The 17,895-nt window shown below is 41.8% G+C and overlaps 1 protein-coding gene across 4 annotated transcripts in view; it reads right to left on the bottom strand.

The window, feature by feature from the left end:
• The window catches only part of obscnb (obscurin, cytoskeletal calmodulin and titin-interacting RhoGEF b), a 799,195-nt gene that overhangs the window by 501,561 nt on the left and 279,739 nt on the right, over positions 1-17,895 (bottom strand). For all 4 annotated transcript variants that reach the window (XR_015757277.1, XM_087987576.1, XM_087987577.1 and 1 more), the window contains exon 33: positions 102-368. Coding sequence is in view for 3 of the 4 variants with exons in the window: in XM_087987576.1 (XP_087843702.1) it covers positions 102-368 (267 nt within the window). In the remaining variant the exon portion in view is untranslated. The remainder of the gene's footprint in view (positions 1-101; positions 369-17,895) is intronic.

Genomic DNA, 17,895 nt, shown 5'->3' with positions numbered 1-17,895 from the left:
CTGCTTGTTAAAAATTAAAGCAAGGTGACAGAAAGGTGAAGTGATCTCTTTGTGTACTCTGAATAAATTATTATTATTATTATAAAAATATTTTTCCATACCTTTCACTTTAAGCGAAGCTGTGGTCTGTTGGTCACCCGAATCACACACATATTCTCCAGCATCTCCTTGTTTCAGATTGCAGATTGACAGTTCAGCAATAGAACCCATTTGTTTTATTTCAAACTTGTCACTGGGATGAAGCACCATTGTCCCCTTTCTCCACTCTACAGGAGTATTAGGCTTAGTAAGCTCACAGCGTAGAGTGGTGGTGCTACCTTCATCAGCTTCTTTGTTCTGAAGAACTTGTTTGAAAAGTACCGGAAGGGCTGGCAGGGCAAGAGTATAATGCATTTACAATAAAAACAAATAAAAATATTCAGCTATTTTACAAATATTGCACTTTTATATATAGTTAACTTACAAGATTTAAAATTTTCATCTTCTGAAGTTTGAAAAATTATTTAGAATGAGAAACAAATCATTCAGATGATTTTGTTTTGTCTTCCCCATACCTATACATTTTTTGCAGCGGTACATATTTGAGTTATACTTGTGAATGCATCATCACTTCTTCATGATAAGAATACAAAACGAAAAGAAATTTAAAGGTGTTTACTGGCTGTTTGTACAACCACAAAATCAAATCCTTAACTTTGTTCCCCTTCCTTCTTTCCTATGTTACAGTTATAAAATATAAGCATTTAATCAATCTTTGATATTAAGTTATCTGTTAAGTTAGGAAAAGATGACCTACAGTACCGACCAAAACATTAAGATTAGTAGTGTTATGCAGTTGTAAATCAAAAATAAATATAAAATGTTACATGCTATGTCCAACTGAGAAAGCCATCTCAGTGCTTATTTGTACCACAACACTTATGAAATTAACAAGTTTTTGAGGTAATAGAGTCTGGATGATAATAGACAATTAGGTACTGAGTGCGATTTCTGCAAAGATCTGCCTTACACATGAAGTGACTGGTTAAAATGTGGCACGTTTGTGCTGGTATAGAGACGTACATGGGCTAAGAGTGGGATGGCAACTTTCCTTCCATAATAAGGTGTAAATGAACATGTGTGTTTTAATGATAATCCAGTCGGTTTTATGGTCACTTTTACTGTTATGGGCTTTGTGACTTCAGAACCTTTTAATTTTCACATTATCACATTGCCATGTTGAATTCATGTTAACTAGGTTGTTAGTCCAGTACAAAGATGTGCAGGTCAGGTGAATTGGCTGTGCTAAGTTGCCCATAGTGTTAGGTGCATTAGTCAGAGAGCAATGGGTCTGGGTGGGTTACTCTTCGGAGGGTGAATGTGGACTGGTTGGGCAGAAGGGCTTGTTTTCACAGTGTAGGGAAGCTAATCTAAAATATCAACTACTGAATAGTACCCATCCAGCCAGTGAATTTCAGCTTGGTGGATACTAAAATGTATCTGACGGAGTCAGAAAATTTGTACTTATTTCAGCCTTTGCTGTGTTTATTTAGTGGTTAACTGAATTAAGCCTCTGGTCAATAGTGATCCCAAGAATATAGACATATTGAAGTCTCATTTAATGCTGGTACCTCTTAAGGTCAGTATTAGGTGGATGAGCCTTTTATTGTTGGAGATTGTCATTACCATTCATGTATTATGATTTTTTTTAGATTAGATTAGATTACTTACAGTGTGGAAACAGGCCCTTCGACCCAACCAGTCCACACCGTCCCTCCGAAGAGTAACCCACTCAGAACCATTTCCCTCCTAACACTAACAGTAGTGGGCAATTTAGCATGGCCAATTCACCTGACCTGCACATCTTTGGATTGTGGGAGGAAACTGGAGTACCTGGAGGAAACCCACACAGACACGGGGAGAATGTGCAAACTCCACACAGACAGTCACCCAAGGCTGGAATCGAGCCTGGGACCCTGGTGCTGTGAGACAGCAGTGCTAACCACCGAGCCACCGTGCCACCCTAAATTGTTTGGCACTTGTCATCAAAAAGTGATATAGGCTGGGCACGGATCATTTTATTGAAGGATTTGTCAAAGGTGCTGCAAGGTGTAACATTAGCAGTGAATAGCTCAACTCCTTACCCAGAAAAGTAGGAAGATAAAGCAGCTGAAGATGACTGAGTTAAGGACACTTGCCTGAAAAATGAAAAGTGACCGTGTCCTAAGGCTTTATGTCTGATGCCCAACAACCACATCCATCTCCCTGTGTGCGTCCAGCTGTTGCAGCGTTTTCTCCTTAACTCCCATTAACCATTGTAATTCTGAAGGGTCTGACTGCTATTGTAATCTAATGTTACTTTTATGTTAAAAGCATGCATTCTTACTTTTCCATCCTCACTTCTGGCATTTGGCTCTTGCAACCACATTTGATTCAAGGCCTTGTCAAGAACTGAAACACACTCGTTTAGGTGGTACTCACAATAGGTATCATTGTACATGTTTTGATGAGTTGGTGTTATTTGGACTGGATAAGTACAATACAGACATAAAAAGGATAATAAAGAATAATAAATAATTCATCAGATATCTTCACATGCAATTTTAAAATGGAAGCTTCTGGAAACACCAAATGCTAGTATCATGTTATAAGAGTTACAGATATATGCTACAGGGCAAATATATGCAATTGTTAAATGCAATGTATCAAAAACTGGAGCCTGAGAAATGTTCAGAATACTAATGTATTGACTGGAATAACCTTTAACCTTTCCTAATTCTTCTGGATGTAGGTTTGCTCGCTGAGCTGTATCATCTACAGCCATGAGTGAGGTACCGGACGACGTGAGGGTGGCTAATGTTGTGCCTTAATTTAAGAAAGGCTGTAAGGAGAAGCCGAGGAACTGTAGATCTGTGAGTCTGACATCAGTGGTGAGTAAACTGTTAGAGGAGATTCTGAGAGATAGGATTTAAATGGATTTAGAGAGACAGGTACTGATTAGGGACAGTAAGCATGGCTTTGAGTGAGGGAAATCATGTCACAGACTTGATTGAGTTTTTTGAAGAGGGCAGAGCAGTAGATGTTGTCTACATGGACTGTAGTAAAGTATTTGACAAGATTCCGCATGGTAGACTAATTAGTAAATTTAGATTTAAAAAAGGATTCAAGGAGAGCGAGTGAACTGGAAACAAAACTGGCTTGACAGTAGGAGACAGAGGGTGTGGCAGAGAGTTGTTTTTCAGACTGGAGGCCTGTGATCAGTGGTGCTTCGCAGGGATCAGTACTACGTCCACTGTTGTTTGTCATCTATATAAATGATTTCAATGTGAATTTAGGAGGCATGGTTCGTAAGTTTGCGGATGATACCAAAGTAAAGTGGTATGGTCGACAGTCAAGAGGGTTTTCTAAGATTACAAAGGGATCTTGATCAATATGGTCAATGGACTGAGGAGTCGCAGATGGAGTTAAATTTGGATAATATGAGGTACTGCATTTTGGTAATACAAACAAACACAGAACTTATATAATTATTGGTAGGGACCTGGATAGTGTTGTTGAACATAGAGACCTAGGGGTTCAGGTACATAGTTCTTTGAAAGTTACATCTAAGGTAGATAGGGTGGTTAAGAAGGTATTTAGCATGATTGCTTCCATTGCTCAAACCAATGACTACAGGATTTGGGACGTCGTACTGAGGTTGTACAGGACGTTGGTTAGGCCACTTTTTTGCGTATTGTGTACAGTTCAGGTCACCATTCTATAGGAAGAACATTATTAAATTGGAGAGGGTTCAGAAATGATTTACCAGGATGTTGCCAGGACTGGAGAGTTTGAGTCATGAGGAAAACCTCAATAGACTGGGACTTTTTTAACTGAGCATAGGAGGTTAAGGGGTCACCTTACAGAGGTTTATAAAATTATGAGGGGGATAGATAAGGTGAATAGTAAAGGGTGTAAATAGTAAATTAAATCTCCTAGGGTGGGAGATTTCAAACCACAAGGCATATTTTTAAGGTTAGAGGAGAAACATTTTAAAGGGACCTGAGGGGCAGCTTTTTCATACAGAGGGTAGCTCGTATGCAGAATGAACTGCCAGAGGAAATGGTAGATGCAGGTACAGTTACAACAGTTAAAAGACATTCATACAGGTACAATCTGTGCTGGACTTCCCACATCGATGCGTCGGTCAAGAAGGCATAACAATGCCTCTTCTTCACCAGGCAGCTCAGGAAATTTGTCATGTTCACAAGGTGCCTCGCCAACTTTTACAGATGCACCACTGAAAGCATACTGTCTGAGTGCATAATGGCCTAGTATGGCAACTGCTCTGCCCAGGAGCACAAGAAACTACAGAAGGTAGTGTGCACAGACCAGACCATCACAGAAGCCAACCTTCCATCCGTGAACTCTACTTACATGGCTTGTTGCCGCGGAAAAGCTGCCAGTATCATCAAAGATCCATTGCACCCTGGCAATGCTTTCCTACAACCTCTTCCATCAGGTAGAAGATACAGAAGCTTGAACACATGCACCAGAAAGTTCAAAAAACAGTTTCTACCCTGCCTATTAGACTGATGAATCAGAATGGACTCCTTAACTTCAAAAAATGCTGATATTGCTAATGTTGATCTTGCCTAGCCCACTTCCTGTATGATGTAATCTGCATGCTTCTGTCCAAGTTTTTTTTCAACCTTTGATCTGTATGTCCTGACTTGCTATGATCTGCCTGTACCACTCATAAATACAGCTTTTCAGTGTACTTAAGTACATATAGCACAAAATCAATCAATCAAACATGAAGAGGGAAGGTTAGAGGGATATGGACCAAACGCAAGCAAATGGGATTAGTTTAGTTTGGGAAACTTGGTTGGCATGGACAACTTGGTCTGAAGGGTCTACTTCATGCTGTTATGACTCTAGAACTCTTTGACTTAATATCGGAAACAAGTAAGTGTTGAGATAAGTTAAAACATTTTACATGATTGACATGCCTAAAAAATTATGTCAGAATCACATCCCACATGCCCTCTAAAAGATACCCAGCTGAGTGCATGGGATCAGTTTGTACCCAATGGACTGGGAGAAAATGAGAAACCATTGGCACATCTTTGGTTCCTGTCTATGTGATCCAAAAACACACCCATCCTCCAATGTCCCAGTCTACAAACCCTTAACTACAAACTCTTAACTCAAGAAAGGGTGCCCGCTTTCTCAGATCAACTGTTGAGCCGTTTCTGACATCAACAGTCTTCTAAGAAACAGAAAATTACAGAATTGACAGGTCACTGAAAAAATGAAGATTTCTGGAACACGCTTATTCCTTATTGATCCACACTCTGATGATTTATGAAAGACTAAACATGTGCAACAAGAATATCATAAAGCTAAATCTTAAAGAATGGTAAAATCGATATAGGACATTCTCAAGATTGTTTTAAAAAATAATAAATTAGAACCCAAACCTTAAACACTTGGTTTTAATATTTTTGGAATTTCATTAATTAATCCAGAAAGGCACCAAGTCAAAGATTTTTTATTTGCATGTATCAGTTATGCAGCCTAAAGTGAGCGTACATCATTACTCAAAGGCAGTAGCACACTTCTGGTGAAAACACAGAGAATGCTGGACAAACTCAGTAGTTCTGGCGGTATTTGTGGAGAGAGAAACATTGTCCAATATATCTCTTCTTCAGAAATCTTTTTCTGCTAATTCTATTTCTCTCTCCACTGAAGATGCCAGACCTGCTGAGTTTCTGTAGCATTCTGTGTGCTTGTTTCAAATTTCCAGATCAGCAGTACTTTGCTTTTTGAATGCCTCTAGATGTTGTCTAGGCGAAAGTGAGTACTGCAGATGCTGGAGATTAAAAGTCAAGATTAAGGTGATGCTGGAAAAGCACAGCAGGTCAGTCAGCATCCGAGGAGCAGGAAAATCAATGTTTCAGGCAAAAGCCCTTCATCAGGAAGAATGGGCTTTTGCCTGAAACATCCATTTTCCTACTCCTCGGATGCTGTCTGACCTGCTGTGCTTTTCCAGCACCACTCTGGATATTGTCTAAATAGAGTCATACAGTTGTACAGCATGGAAACAGTCCCATTGGTCCAACTTGTCCATGTCAACCAGATATCCTAAATTAATCTAGCCCCACTTGCCAGCATTGGGCCCATATCCCTCTAAATCGTTTCTTTTCATATGCCCATCCAGATGCCTTTTAAATGTTGTAATTGTACCAGTCTCCACAACTTCCTCTGGCAGCTCATTCCATACAAGCACCACACTGTGTGTGAAAAAGTTACCCCTTAGGTCCCTTTTATATCTTTTCCCTCTTATCTTAAACCTATGCCCTCTAGTTTTGGACTCCCCCACCCTGGGAAAAAAGACCTTAGCCATTCACCCTATCCATGCCTCTCATGATTTTATAAACCTCTATAAGATCATCCCTCAGCCTCTAATGCTCCCTGGAAAATATCCGCAGCCTATTCAGGTTCTCCTTATAGCTCAAACCCTCTAATCCCAGCAACATCCTTGCAATCTTTTCTCAACCCTTTCAAGTTTAACAATATCTTTCTTATAGCAGGGAGTCCACAATCAATGCAGTATTCCAAAAGTGGCGTAACTAATGTACTGTACAGCCACAACATAACCTCCCAATACCTATACTAAATGCAATCAACGATGAAGGCAAGCATACACTGCGTTTTTTCACCACCCTCTCGAACTGTGACTCCAACTTCAAAGACCTATGAATCCGCACTCCAAGCTCTCTTTCTTCAGCAATACTTCCCAGGACCTTACCACTAAGTGTAGAACTCTAGACCTGATTTGCCTTACCAAAATGCAACAGCACACATTTTTCTAAATTAAACTCCATCTGCCATTCCTAGATCCATCGGCCCATCTGATCAACCATCTGATCTGGTCTATAGTTACCTGGCTTTTCCTTACCAACTTTCTTAAGTAATGGTACCCAATTAGCCAGTCTCCAGTCTTCTGGCACTTCACTCTTGGTTATCGATGGGACAAATATCTCAGCAAGGGGCCCAGCAATCACTTCCCTAGCTTTGCACAAAGTTCTGGGATACATCTAATCAAGTCCTGGGGATTTATCCAGTTTTATGCACTTTAACATGTCCAGTACCTCTGCCTTTGTTATATGGGCACTTTTCAAGATATCACTGCTTATTTCTCCAAGTTCTTTAGCTTCCATATCCTTCTCCACAGTAAATACTGACACAAAATATTTGCTTAGTATCTCACCCATCTCCATTTACAGCAAATAATTAAACATCTATTGGAATAGAGTCATAGAGTCATATTACGTGGAAACAGATCCTTTGGTCCAACTTGTCTGTGTTAACCAAGTTTCCCATAGTTTCGCAATGAGGCCATTTGCCTGCACTTGACCCACATCCCTCTACACTATTCTTAATCATGTATCTATCCAAATATCTTCAAAATGTTGCAACTGTGCTTGTTTCTACCACTTTTTCAGGCAGTTCATTCATATACAACTCACCCCCTGCCCCTCAGATCCCGTTTAAATTTTTCTCCTCTCACCTTAAAATGATGTCCTCTGCATTTGAACTCCCCTACTCATTAAGTGAGAAAAATTGAATAATGTAATACATTCATCACACAGGGCATTGGTGAGACCACATCTTGAATGGAAGTGATGTTGAATTTATTTAAGTCTCTTGTTAGACCTCAGCTGGAATATTGCGTACAGTTGTGAGCAAAGCATCATAGGAAAGATAGAAATGGGTTGAATAGAGTGCAGGTATGATTTACTAGAATAGTTCCAGGGATGAGAAACTTCAATTATGAGGATAGATCATATAAGTTGGGACAGTTCTCCCTGGACAAAAAAAGCAATTTTCAAAATCATGAGTGAGCTGGACAGGATACTTAAGGTGAAGCTGTTTCTCCTTATAAAAGAAACAAGGAAGACAGGGCATAGATTTAACGTATTGTGCAAACAAAGCAAGGATGATGTAAGAAAAAAACATGTTCACACTCCCAGCAAGTTGCTAGCGTAAGGAATACACTGCCAGGAAATGTAGAAGAGACAGATTCAATTGACGCATTCAAGAGTCATAGAGATGTACAGCATGGAAATAGACGCTTTGGTCCAACCTGTCCATGCCAACCAGATATCCCAACCCAATCTAGTCCCACCTGCCAGCACCCAGCCAATATCCCTCCAAACCCTTCCTATTCATATACCCATCCAAATGCCTCTTAAATGCTGCAATTGTACCAGCCTTCACCACATCCTCCGGCAGCTCATTCCATACACATACCACCCTCTGCATGAAAAAGTTGCCCCTTAGGTCTCTTTTATATCTTTCCCCTCTCACCCTAAACCTATGCCCTCTAGTTCTGGACTCCTCGACCCCAGGGAAAAGAGTTTGTCTATTTATCCTATCCATGCCCTCATAATTTTGTAAATCTCAATAAGGTCACCCCTCAGCCTCCGACGCTACAGCCCCAGCCTGTTCAGACACTCCCTATAGCTCAAATCCTCCAACCCTAGCAACATCCTTGTAATTCTGAACCCTTTCAAGTTTCACAACATCTTTCCGATAGGAAGGAGACCAGAACTGCATACAATATTCCAACAGTGGCCTAACCAATGTCCTGTACAGCCGCAACATGACCTCCCAACTCCTGTACTCAATATTCTGACCAATAAAGGAAAGCATACCAAACATCTTCTTCACTATCCTATTCACCTGCGACTCCACTTTCAAGGAGCTATGAACCTGCACTCCAAGGTCTCTTTGTTCAGCAACTCTCCCTAGGACCTTACCATTAAGTGTATAAGTCCTGCTAAGATTTGCTTTCCCAAAATGCAGCACCTCGCATTTATCTGAATTAAACTCCATCTGCCACTTCTCAGCCCATTGGCCCATCTGGTCAAGATCCTGTTGCAATCTGAGGTAACCCTCTTCGCTGTCCACTACGCCTTCAACTTTGGTATCATCTGCAAACTTACTAACTGTACCCCTTATGCTCGCATCCAAATTATTTATGTAAATGACAAAATGTAGAGGACCCAACACCGATCCTTGTGGCACTCCACTGGTCACAGGCCTCCAGTCTGAAAAACAACCCTCCACCACCACCCTCTGTCTTCTACCTTTGAGCTACTTCTGTATCCAAATGGCTAGTTCTCCCTGTATTCCATGAGATCTAACCTTGCTAATCAGACTCCCATGGGGAACCTTGTTGAACGTCTTACTGAAGTCCATATAGATCACATCTACTGCTCTGCCCTCATCAATCCTCTTTGTTACTTCCTCAAAAAACTCAATCAAGTTTCTGAGACATGATTTCCCACGCACAAAGCCATGTTGACTATCCCGAATCAGTCCTTGCCTTTCCAAATACATGTACATCCTGTCCCTCAGGATTCCCTCCAACAACTTGCCCACCACCGAGGTCAGGCTCACTGGTCTATAGTTCCCTGGTTTGTCTTTACCGCCCTTCTTAAACAGTGGCACCACGTTTCCCGACCTCCAATCTTCCGGCACCTCATCTGTGACTATCGATGATACAAATGTCTCAGCAAGAGGCCCAGCAATCACTTTCTAGCTTCCCACAGAGTTCTCAGGTACACCTGATCAGGTCCTGGGGATTTATCCACCTTTAACCGTTTCAAGACATCCAGCATTTACTCCTCTGTAATATGGACATTTTGCAAGATGTCACCAAATATTTCCCTACAATCTATATCTTCCATATCCTTTTCCACAGTAAATACTGATGCAAAATATTCATTTAGTATCTCTCCCATTTTCTGTGGCTCCACACAAAGGCCGTCTTGCTGATCTTTGAGGGGCCCTATTCTCTCCCTAGTTACCCTTTTGTCCTTAATATATTTGTAAAACCCCTTTGGATTCCCCTTAATTCTATTTGCCAACGCTATCCCATGTCCCCTTTTTGCACTCCTAATTTCCCTCTTAAGTATACTCCTACTTCCTTTATACTGTTCTAAGGATTCATCGATCTATCCTGTCTATACCTGACATATGCTTCCTTCTTTTTCTTAACCAAACCCTCAATTTCTTTAGTCATCCAGCATTCCCTATACCTACCATCCTTTCCTTTCATCCAGACAGGAATATACTATCTCTGGATTCTTGTTAGCTCATTTCTGAAGGCATCCCATTTTCCAGCCGTCCCTTTACCTGCAAATATCTGCCTCCAATCAGCTTTCGAAAGTTCTTGCCTAATACCGTCAAAATTGGCCTTTCTCCAATTTAGAACTTCAACTTTTAGATCTGGTCTATCCTTTTCCATCACGATTTTAAAACAAATAGAATTATGGTCACTAGCGCCAAAGTGCTCCTCCACTGACACCTCAGTCACCTGCCCTGCCTTATTTTCCAAGAATAGGTCAAGTTTTGTAGGTACATCCACATACTGAATCAGAAAATTTTCTTGTACGCACTTAAGAAATTCCTCTCCATCTAAACCTTTAACACTATGGCAGTCCCAGTCGATGTTTGGAAAGTTAAAATCCCCGACCATAACTACCCTATTATTATTACAGATAGCTGAGATCTCCTTACAAGTTTGTTTCTCAATTTCCCTCTGACTATTAGGGGGTCTATAATACAATCCCAATAAGGTGATCATCCCTTTCTTATTTCTCAGTTCCACCCAAATAACTTCCCTGGACGTATTTCTGGGAATATCCTCCCTCAGCACAGCTGTAATGCTATCCCTTATCAAAAATACCACTCCCCCTCCTCTCTTGCCTCCCTTTCTATCCTTCCTGTAGCATTTGTATCCTGAAACATTAAGCTGTCAGTCCTGCCCATCTCTGAACCATGTTTCTGTAATTGCTATGATATCCAAGTCCCATGTTCCTAACCATGCCCTGAGTTCATCTGCCTTCCCTGTTAGGCCCCTTGCATTGAAACAAATGCAGTTTAATTTATTAGTTCTACCTGGTCCCTGCCTGTCCTGACTGTTTGATTCACTTCTGTTGTCAACTGTACCAGTCTCAGATTGATCTCTTTCCTCACTATCTCCCTGGGTCTCATCCCCCCCACCTTACTAAGTTAAAATTCTCCCAAGCAGTTCGAGCAAATTTCCCTGCCAGTATATTAGTCCCCTTCCAATTTAGGTGCAATGTGTCCTTCTTGTACAGGTCACTTCTACCCAAAAAGAGATTCCAATGATCCAAAAATGTGAATCCTTCTCCCATACACCAGCTCCTCAGCCAAGCATTCATCTGATCTATCCTCCTATTCCTGCCTTCACTAGCTCGAAGCACTGGGAGTGATCCAGATATTATTACCCTTGAGGACCTCCTTTTTAAATTTCTGCCTAACTCTCTGTAATCTCCCTTCAGAATCTCAACATTTTCCCTTCCTATATCGTTGGTTCCAATGTGGACAATGACCTCTTGCTGGTCCCTCTCCCCTGTGAGAACATTCTGCACCCTCTCTGAGACATCCTTGATCCTGGCACCAGGTAAACAACACACCATTCTGCTTTTTCTCTGCTGGCCACAGAAACGTCTGTCTGTACCTCGGGTTACAGAATCCCCTAACACAATTGATCGCTTGAAAGCCGACGTACCCCTCATTGCATTAGAGCCAGTCTCAATACCAGAAACTTGGCTGTTCGTGCTACATTCCCCTGAGAATCCATCACCCCCTGTTTGAAATGGATATATCCACAAAAGACTCCTGCCCTAAGTGCCGACCTCTCTTACCCTTCCTGGAGTTAACCCATCTGTGTGACTGTATCTGAGACTTTGCCCCCTTCCTATAACTGCTATCCATCACATACTGTTGCTGTTGCAAATTCCTCATCGCTTCTATCTTTCTCTCCAACCGATCCACTCGATCTGATAAGATTCGCATCCAACAGCATTTATGGCAGATATAATCTGCAGTACCCCTTAAACTCTCTTTAAACTCCCACATCTGACAAGAAGTACATATCACTGCAAAGGCCATTTTTGCTCCTTCACAATCTACAGAACCAGAAAATAACACCGTCTTATTCCTCTACAAAACACTGCACCAGCTTAAATTAAGAGCTATGGCTTATATTTTAAGTTTAATCAAGAGATTTATCTCCAAAAACATACAATCAAGAAAGAACCCACTGTACTCACTAATACAGCCTTTCTCTTGCACAGACTTAAAACGACAATTAACTTATCTGATTCTGTGTTGTGAACTTCGCCCAAACCGGTTCCTCCAAGATTAGTTGTGAAATTCACTGTTTGTTAATTTTCCCAGATGCACTCCGATGTCCAGCAACACATGAATTCAAAAACAGCAAATGCATTAACTGTGCAGGTTCTCTCTCTCTCTCTTCTGCACTGTCCCCACCATGTGCTTCCTTTGTCTGCTCTTCTCCCTTTTACAACTACTGTTGTTTGACTTTTTTTTCCCAAAGTTCCAACACAATGCAACAGCATATAAAACAGTAATTGCTGCTCGTGAAATTCGAGGAAATCACCTCCTGCACCTAAAATAGCTCAAAAAAAGGAGCAGCCACTTACAGCCAGAAATTTTTCCTGTCCTCCATCTTGGATTATGCAGAATTCCTAAGAGGGCATGGGATATCGGGAAATGCAGGAGATCAGCACAAGATAATCCAAACTAGACATAGAATCTGTACAGGCATGATGGGCTGAAAGGCCTCATTCTGCATCATAATAATTCTGTGACTCTATGTGTAGTTTAGGTCTCCTTATTAAAAGATGGATGTGAACGAGTTGGAGGAGGTTCACAATAGGTTTACTAGATTGATACATGGAATAAGTAGGTGGTCTGAGGAGGAAAGGTTGAATAGATAGGGCTTGTTTCCACTATAGTTTAGAAAAGTGAAGGGTGACTGAAAACTAAACAAGATCTCTGAACACTCTTCACTAAGGGGACTTCAAAAATTTTCCTTCTCTAGTCGGAGAGTCCAGAACTAGGGGCACTGTTTAAATTCAAGAGTTGATCTTCTACAACTGAGTTGAGGAGAATATTTTTCTCTCCAAGGGCTATATAACTTTGGAACTATCTGCGTCAGAAGGCGGGAGAGGTATGTTCACTGAATTTTCTTCAAGCAGAGGTAAAGAGACTGCCTTACAAAACAGGAATCTAAGCCTATTGGGAATTGATAAGAATTTGGTGTTCCAAATACACATGACCTTATTCAATGGTAGAGAAGATTCAAACTGTCCCTTTTGCTATATTTGAGCCCAGATGTAATGATCACCCTGAGGACTGTCTGGTAGTGAGCTCAGATGCCTTTCGAAAGGACATAACTCCCTCCAAATGTCCTGCATCACTCTGGAGTAGGTTTCTACCTCTCCGACCCTTACAGGCATTGGGTTCTAAGTTCCTACCACCTATGGGTGAAGAAAGAGTTTCCTCACATCTCCTCTAAACATTCTGCCCTATACTTTAAATCTATGCCTTTAATCATTGATACCTCCATCAAAAGGAGACATTTCTTTGTGTCTATTCTATCTAAGCCCATCATAATTTCATACATCTCAATCATTTCAACCTCCTTTGCTCCAAGGAAAACAATGCCAGTCTATCCAATCTCTCTTTGTAACAACATCCTAATTAGTAAGTTTTGCACAATCAGAAAGGAGAGATCATATCCCAAGTGAGTGTAGGAACACTGTGGAAATTTGGTGCAGAGGGAAAGAGGTACTTTTTGCTTGCTTCTCTGGTTCGTAGTTTGCAAGGACTTTTAACAGGATAACTGAAGGTCAGGATTTGGGAGCCAGTAAGTAAACAAAGTGACATCACAGAAAAACTGTAATTTCATTGATAGTCAAACGAGCAACTAATGCCTATCGTTATAAGGTAATTTCAGATTAAAGGTAAATACGAGACCTACTCTGCAGATTAAAAACTAAAAGATCGGTAGGAAATTTAAAAATAAATAAACAAATAAGTAAGTAAAATAGAGATGCAGGGTCAAGCGATGTGTTGCAACTGCATGATGTAGGAGCTGATGGACCCATTGTGGTTCACAGTGACCACATGTAAAGCAGGTATTGGTTGCTTGGGGAACTCCAGCTCAGAATTCTTGTGCTTGAGTCCAAGCTTTAAACACTGTGATACATCAGCGAGCGACCAGGTTATCTCCTATTTCAGAAGACAGTCACATCTCTTAGATTAACTACCTCAAATTTGGTCAGTAGTCAGAGACAGGAGGATGTGACTAGAGCGAGGCAAGTACAGCAATCCATGACATAATGCTGTAGAAGCTGGATTAGTGGTGCTGGAAGAGCACAGCAGTTCAGGCAGCATCCAAGAAGCTTCGAAATCGACGTTTCGTGCAAAAGACCTTCATCAGGAATAAAGGCAGTGAGCCTGAAGTGTGTAGAAGCCTCAGCCCTTGGGCTTGTCCAACAAGTTTGACATGCTTGCTCCCTGTGGGGGCTGTACACAGGATTAGCAGGCTGACCATGAAACTATGGTACAGGGAGCTATTCAAGGGGTTAAATGAGGGGAGTGTGGTGAAAGGAGAAATGGGGAAAGCTGCAATCAAGGAAGAAATCAACTAGGTAAAAACAATGACTGCAGATGCTGGAAACCAGATTCTGGATTAGAGTGGTGCTGGAAAAGCAGTTCAGGCAGCATCTGAGGAGCAGGGAAATCGATGTTTTAGGCAAAAGCCCTTCATCAGGAAAGTGGAAGGGGAAGGGGGCTGAGAGACAAATAATGGGCTGGGGGGAAAGTAAAGTCAGGGAAATATACACTGTTCTCTGAGGAATCAGGAGTTCTGAAGGCTCTGTTGCCTGGGTCGAAAAGTGTGGCACTGGGAAAGTACAGTCGAAAAGCGTGGCACTGGAAAAGCATAGCAGATCAGGCAGCATCTGAGGAGCAGGAGAATCAACGTATCAGGCCTTCATCAAGAATGTGGAGGGGAAGTGGGCTAAGAGATAAATAGGGGCTGGGGATGGGGCTGGGGCAAGGTTGGTGGGATGGCGATAGGTGGATGCAGGTAGGAGGTAATTGTGATAGGTCGCTGGGGAAAGAGGAGCAGATAGGTGGAAAAGAGGATGGACAAGTAAAGAGGGCAGTGCAGATTTGGGGGATTGGATCTGGGATGAGGTGAGGAGAGGGGAGATTTGAAAACTGGTGAAGTCAATGCTGATGCTGCTTAGTTGCACAGAGGTGGAAGATGAGGTGTTCTTCCAGTTGGCAGGTTGCTTTGATTTAGCGGTGGAGGTGGTCCAGGACTTGCATGTCCTTGAGGGAGTGGGAGGAGGCATTGAAGTGACTGGCCACAGGACGGTGGGGTTGTTTAGTGCATGCATCCCAGAGATGTTCCTTTAACCGCTTTGTGAGTTGGCGTGAAGAATGCCTCATCTTCCACCTCAAGACCTAACAATCACACTGCATCAACACCGACTTCATCAGTTTCCAAATCTCCCCTCCCCCCACCTCATCCCAGATCCAACCCTCCAACTCAGCAGTGCCCTCTTGAACTGATATACCTGTCAATCTTCCTTCACACCTAACTGCTTTGCCCTCCCCACCAATTTATCGCTATTACTTCCAACCTGCATCCACCTGATGCCTTCCCAGCTATCTTCATCGCTACCCCACCCCAGCCCATTATTTGTCTCTCAGCCCCCTTCCCCTTCCACATTCCTGATGAAGGGCTTATGCCCGAAACATCGACTCTCCCGCTCCTCGGATGTTGCCTGACCCACTGTGCTTTTCCAGCGCTACACTTTTAGAATCTGACTCTCCAGTATCAGCAGTCCTCATTTTCTCCTAGTGCCTGGTGCTTGTGTTCAGGATATCTCAACTGGGTTGCAGAGCAACTTGGAGTGGAAGTGGAAAGATCCTGTTGTCATGGTCCAATAGGTACAAAGGAGGAAGCTGTTCCAATGGGACAGGCTCAATCTGCAGGTTAGAGATGGGGCTGATTGATCTCAAAACATAAAAGGGAAAAATGTGCAAATGCCATACTGCACCATAGAAAAAACTTGCAGGCTGATTTGCTTATTGCACAAAGCATTTGAAGTAAGGTAGATGAACTGACAGTACAAATCGAGATAAATGAATATTTCTCATATCCATGACTTAAACATGGTTACAAGGAAATCAAAATTGAGAATTTAATATTTAGGGATATTTGGATTTTCTGAAAGACAGGAGGGATAAAAAAGGTGATGTGGTAGCATTGTTAATAAGAGATGAAATGAGGACAGTTGTGAGAAATGATCTAAGCTCACATGATGTAGAGTCAATTTGGCAGAGGTAAAAACAGCTGGGGAAGAAGACATTGGTAGTGATGTACAGAGCCCCAATAGTAGCCACTGCAGTCAAGTCTATAAATAAATAAATAGCAGGAATCATGTAAAAAGAATAAAGTAATAATTATGGAGACTTTAATATTCAGTTGTAAAAATTGGAAAGGATAGCTATGACAATGAAATCAGAGTGCATTAAGGATAGTTTCCTACAGCAATACGTCATAGAGCCAATGATGGAGTAGACTATCTTGGATCTGGTGATGGGCAATCAAGCAGTTTTAATAAATGACCACCAAATAAAAGAACCCCCAAGGAAGTAGTGAACATCACATGATAGAATTTAATATTCAGTTCAAGGATGAGAAAGTTGGATTGGAAACAACTTGTATAACTTAAATTAAGAAAATTACTATGGAAGGAGGATGGAGTTAGTTAAAGTGAACTAGGCAGATAGATTAGCAAAAAACAACAGTAAACATGGAGTGGCAGACATTTCAGAAAATAATTTGTGACCCTCATCAAATTATATCCCAGTATGGAGGAAAAAAAGAGATGAACAAAACATAGCTAATCAAGGAATAAGTAGTGGGGGGAGGGGACAAGCTGGATGTTTAAAAAGGAAATTGAGGGGAAAGTTAGAACAAGAGAAGTCAAGAAAGACAACTGTATCAATGAGGCAGAAAACTCGGAAAGGCATCATGCTGTAACATTGAGTGAAATAAGGGTTGATGGGAAGGGTGAGAGCAGTAACAAATTAAAAATACTATACATGAATGCACAAAGCATTGGACATAAGATGAATGAGCTTGAGGCTCTTTTGGAAATTGGCAGATACAATATTGTGGGGATAACTGAGGCGTGGCTTCAGGTGAACAGGGCCTGGGAAATGAATATTCAAGGATACACGTGCTATCGTAAGGACAGACTGACGGGCAGAGGGGGTGGGGTGGCCTTGTTGGTAAGGGACGATATTCAGTCCCTTGCGCGGGGGGACCTAGAGTCAGGGGATGTAGAGTCAGTGTGGATAGAGCTTCGAAATACTAAGGGTAAAAAGACCCTCTTAGGAGTCATCTACAGGCCCCCCAAACAGTAGTCTGGATGTCGGATGTAAGTTAAATCAGGAGCTGAAATTGGCCTGTCGCAAAGATGTCACTACAGTTGTTATGGGGGATTTTAACATGCAGGTAGACTGGGAGAATCAGGATGGTATTGGGCCTCAAGAAAGAGACTTTGTGGAGTGCCTCAGAGATGGATTCTTAGAGCAGCTGGTGCTGGAGCCGACCAGGGAGAAGGCAATTCTGAATCTGGTATTGTGTAACGAACCAGAATTGGTCAGAGACCTCGAAGTGAAGGAGCCATTGGGAAGTAGTGACCATAATACAATAAGCTTCAATCTGCAATTTGAGACGGAGAGGGTACAGTCGGAAGTGACAGTACTTCTGTTGAATAAAGGGAACTATGGAGCTATGAGGGAGGAGCTGGCCAAAGTTCAATGGTGCAATACCTTAGCAGGGATGACCTTGGAGGATCAATGGCGGATATTTCTGTGTATAATGCTGAAGTTGCAGGATCAGTTCATTCCTAAAAGGAAGAAAGATCCCAGGAGGAGGCATGGGTGGCTGTGGCTGACGAGGGAAGTAAAGAAACATATAAAGTTAAAAGAGAAAAA

This window comes from Chiloscyllium plagiosum, unplaced genomic scaffold (assembly GCF_037043375.1).
Source record: "Chiloscyllium plagiosum isolate Xiang-an unplaced genomic scaffold, Cpla_swu_hap1 HiC_scaffold_5, whole genome shotgun sequence".
Taxonomy (NCBI): domain Eukaryota; kingdom Metazoa; phylum Chordata; class Chondrichthyes; order Orectolobiformes; family Hemiscylliidae; genus Chiloscyllium; species Chiloscyllium plagiosum.
The sequence above is the reverse complement of the archived record's forward strand: the minus strand, read 5'-3'. Positions and strand labels throughout refer to the sequence as shown.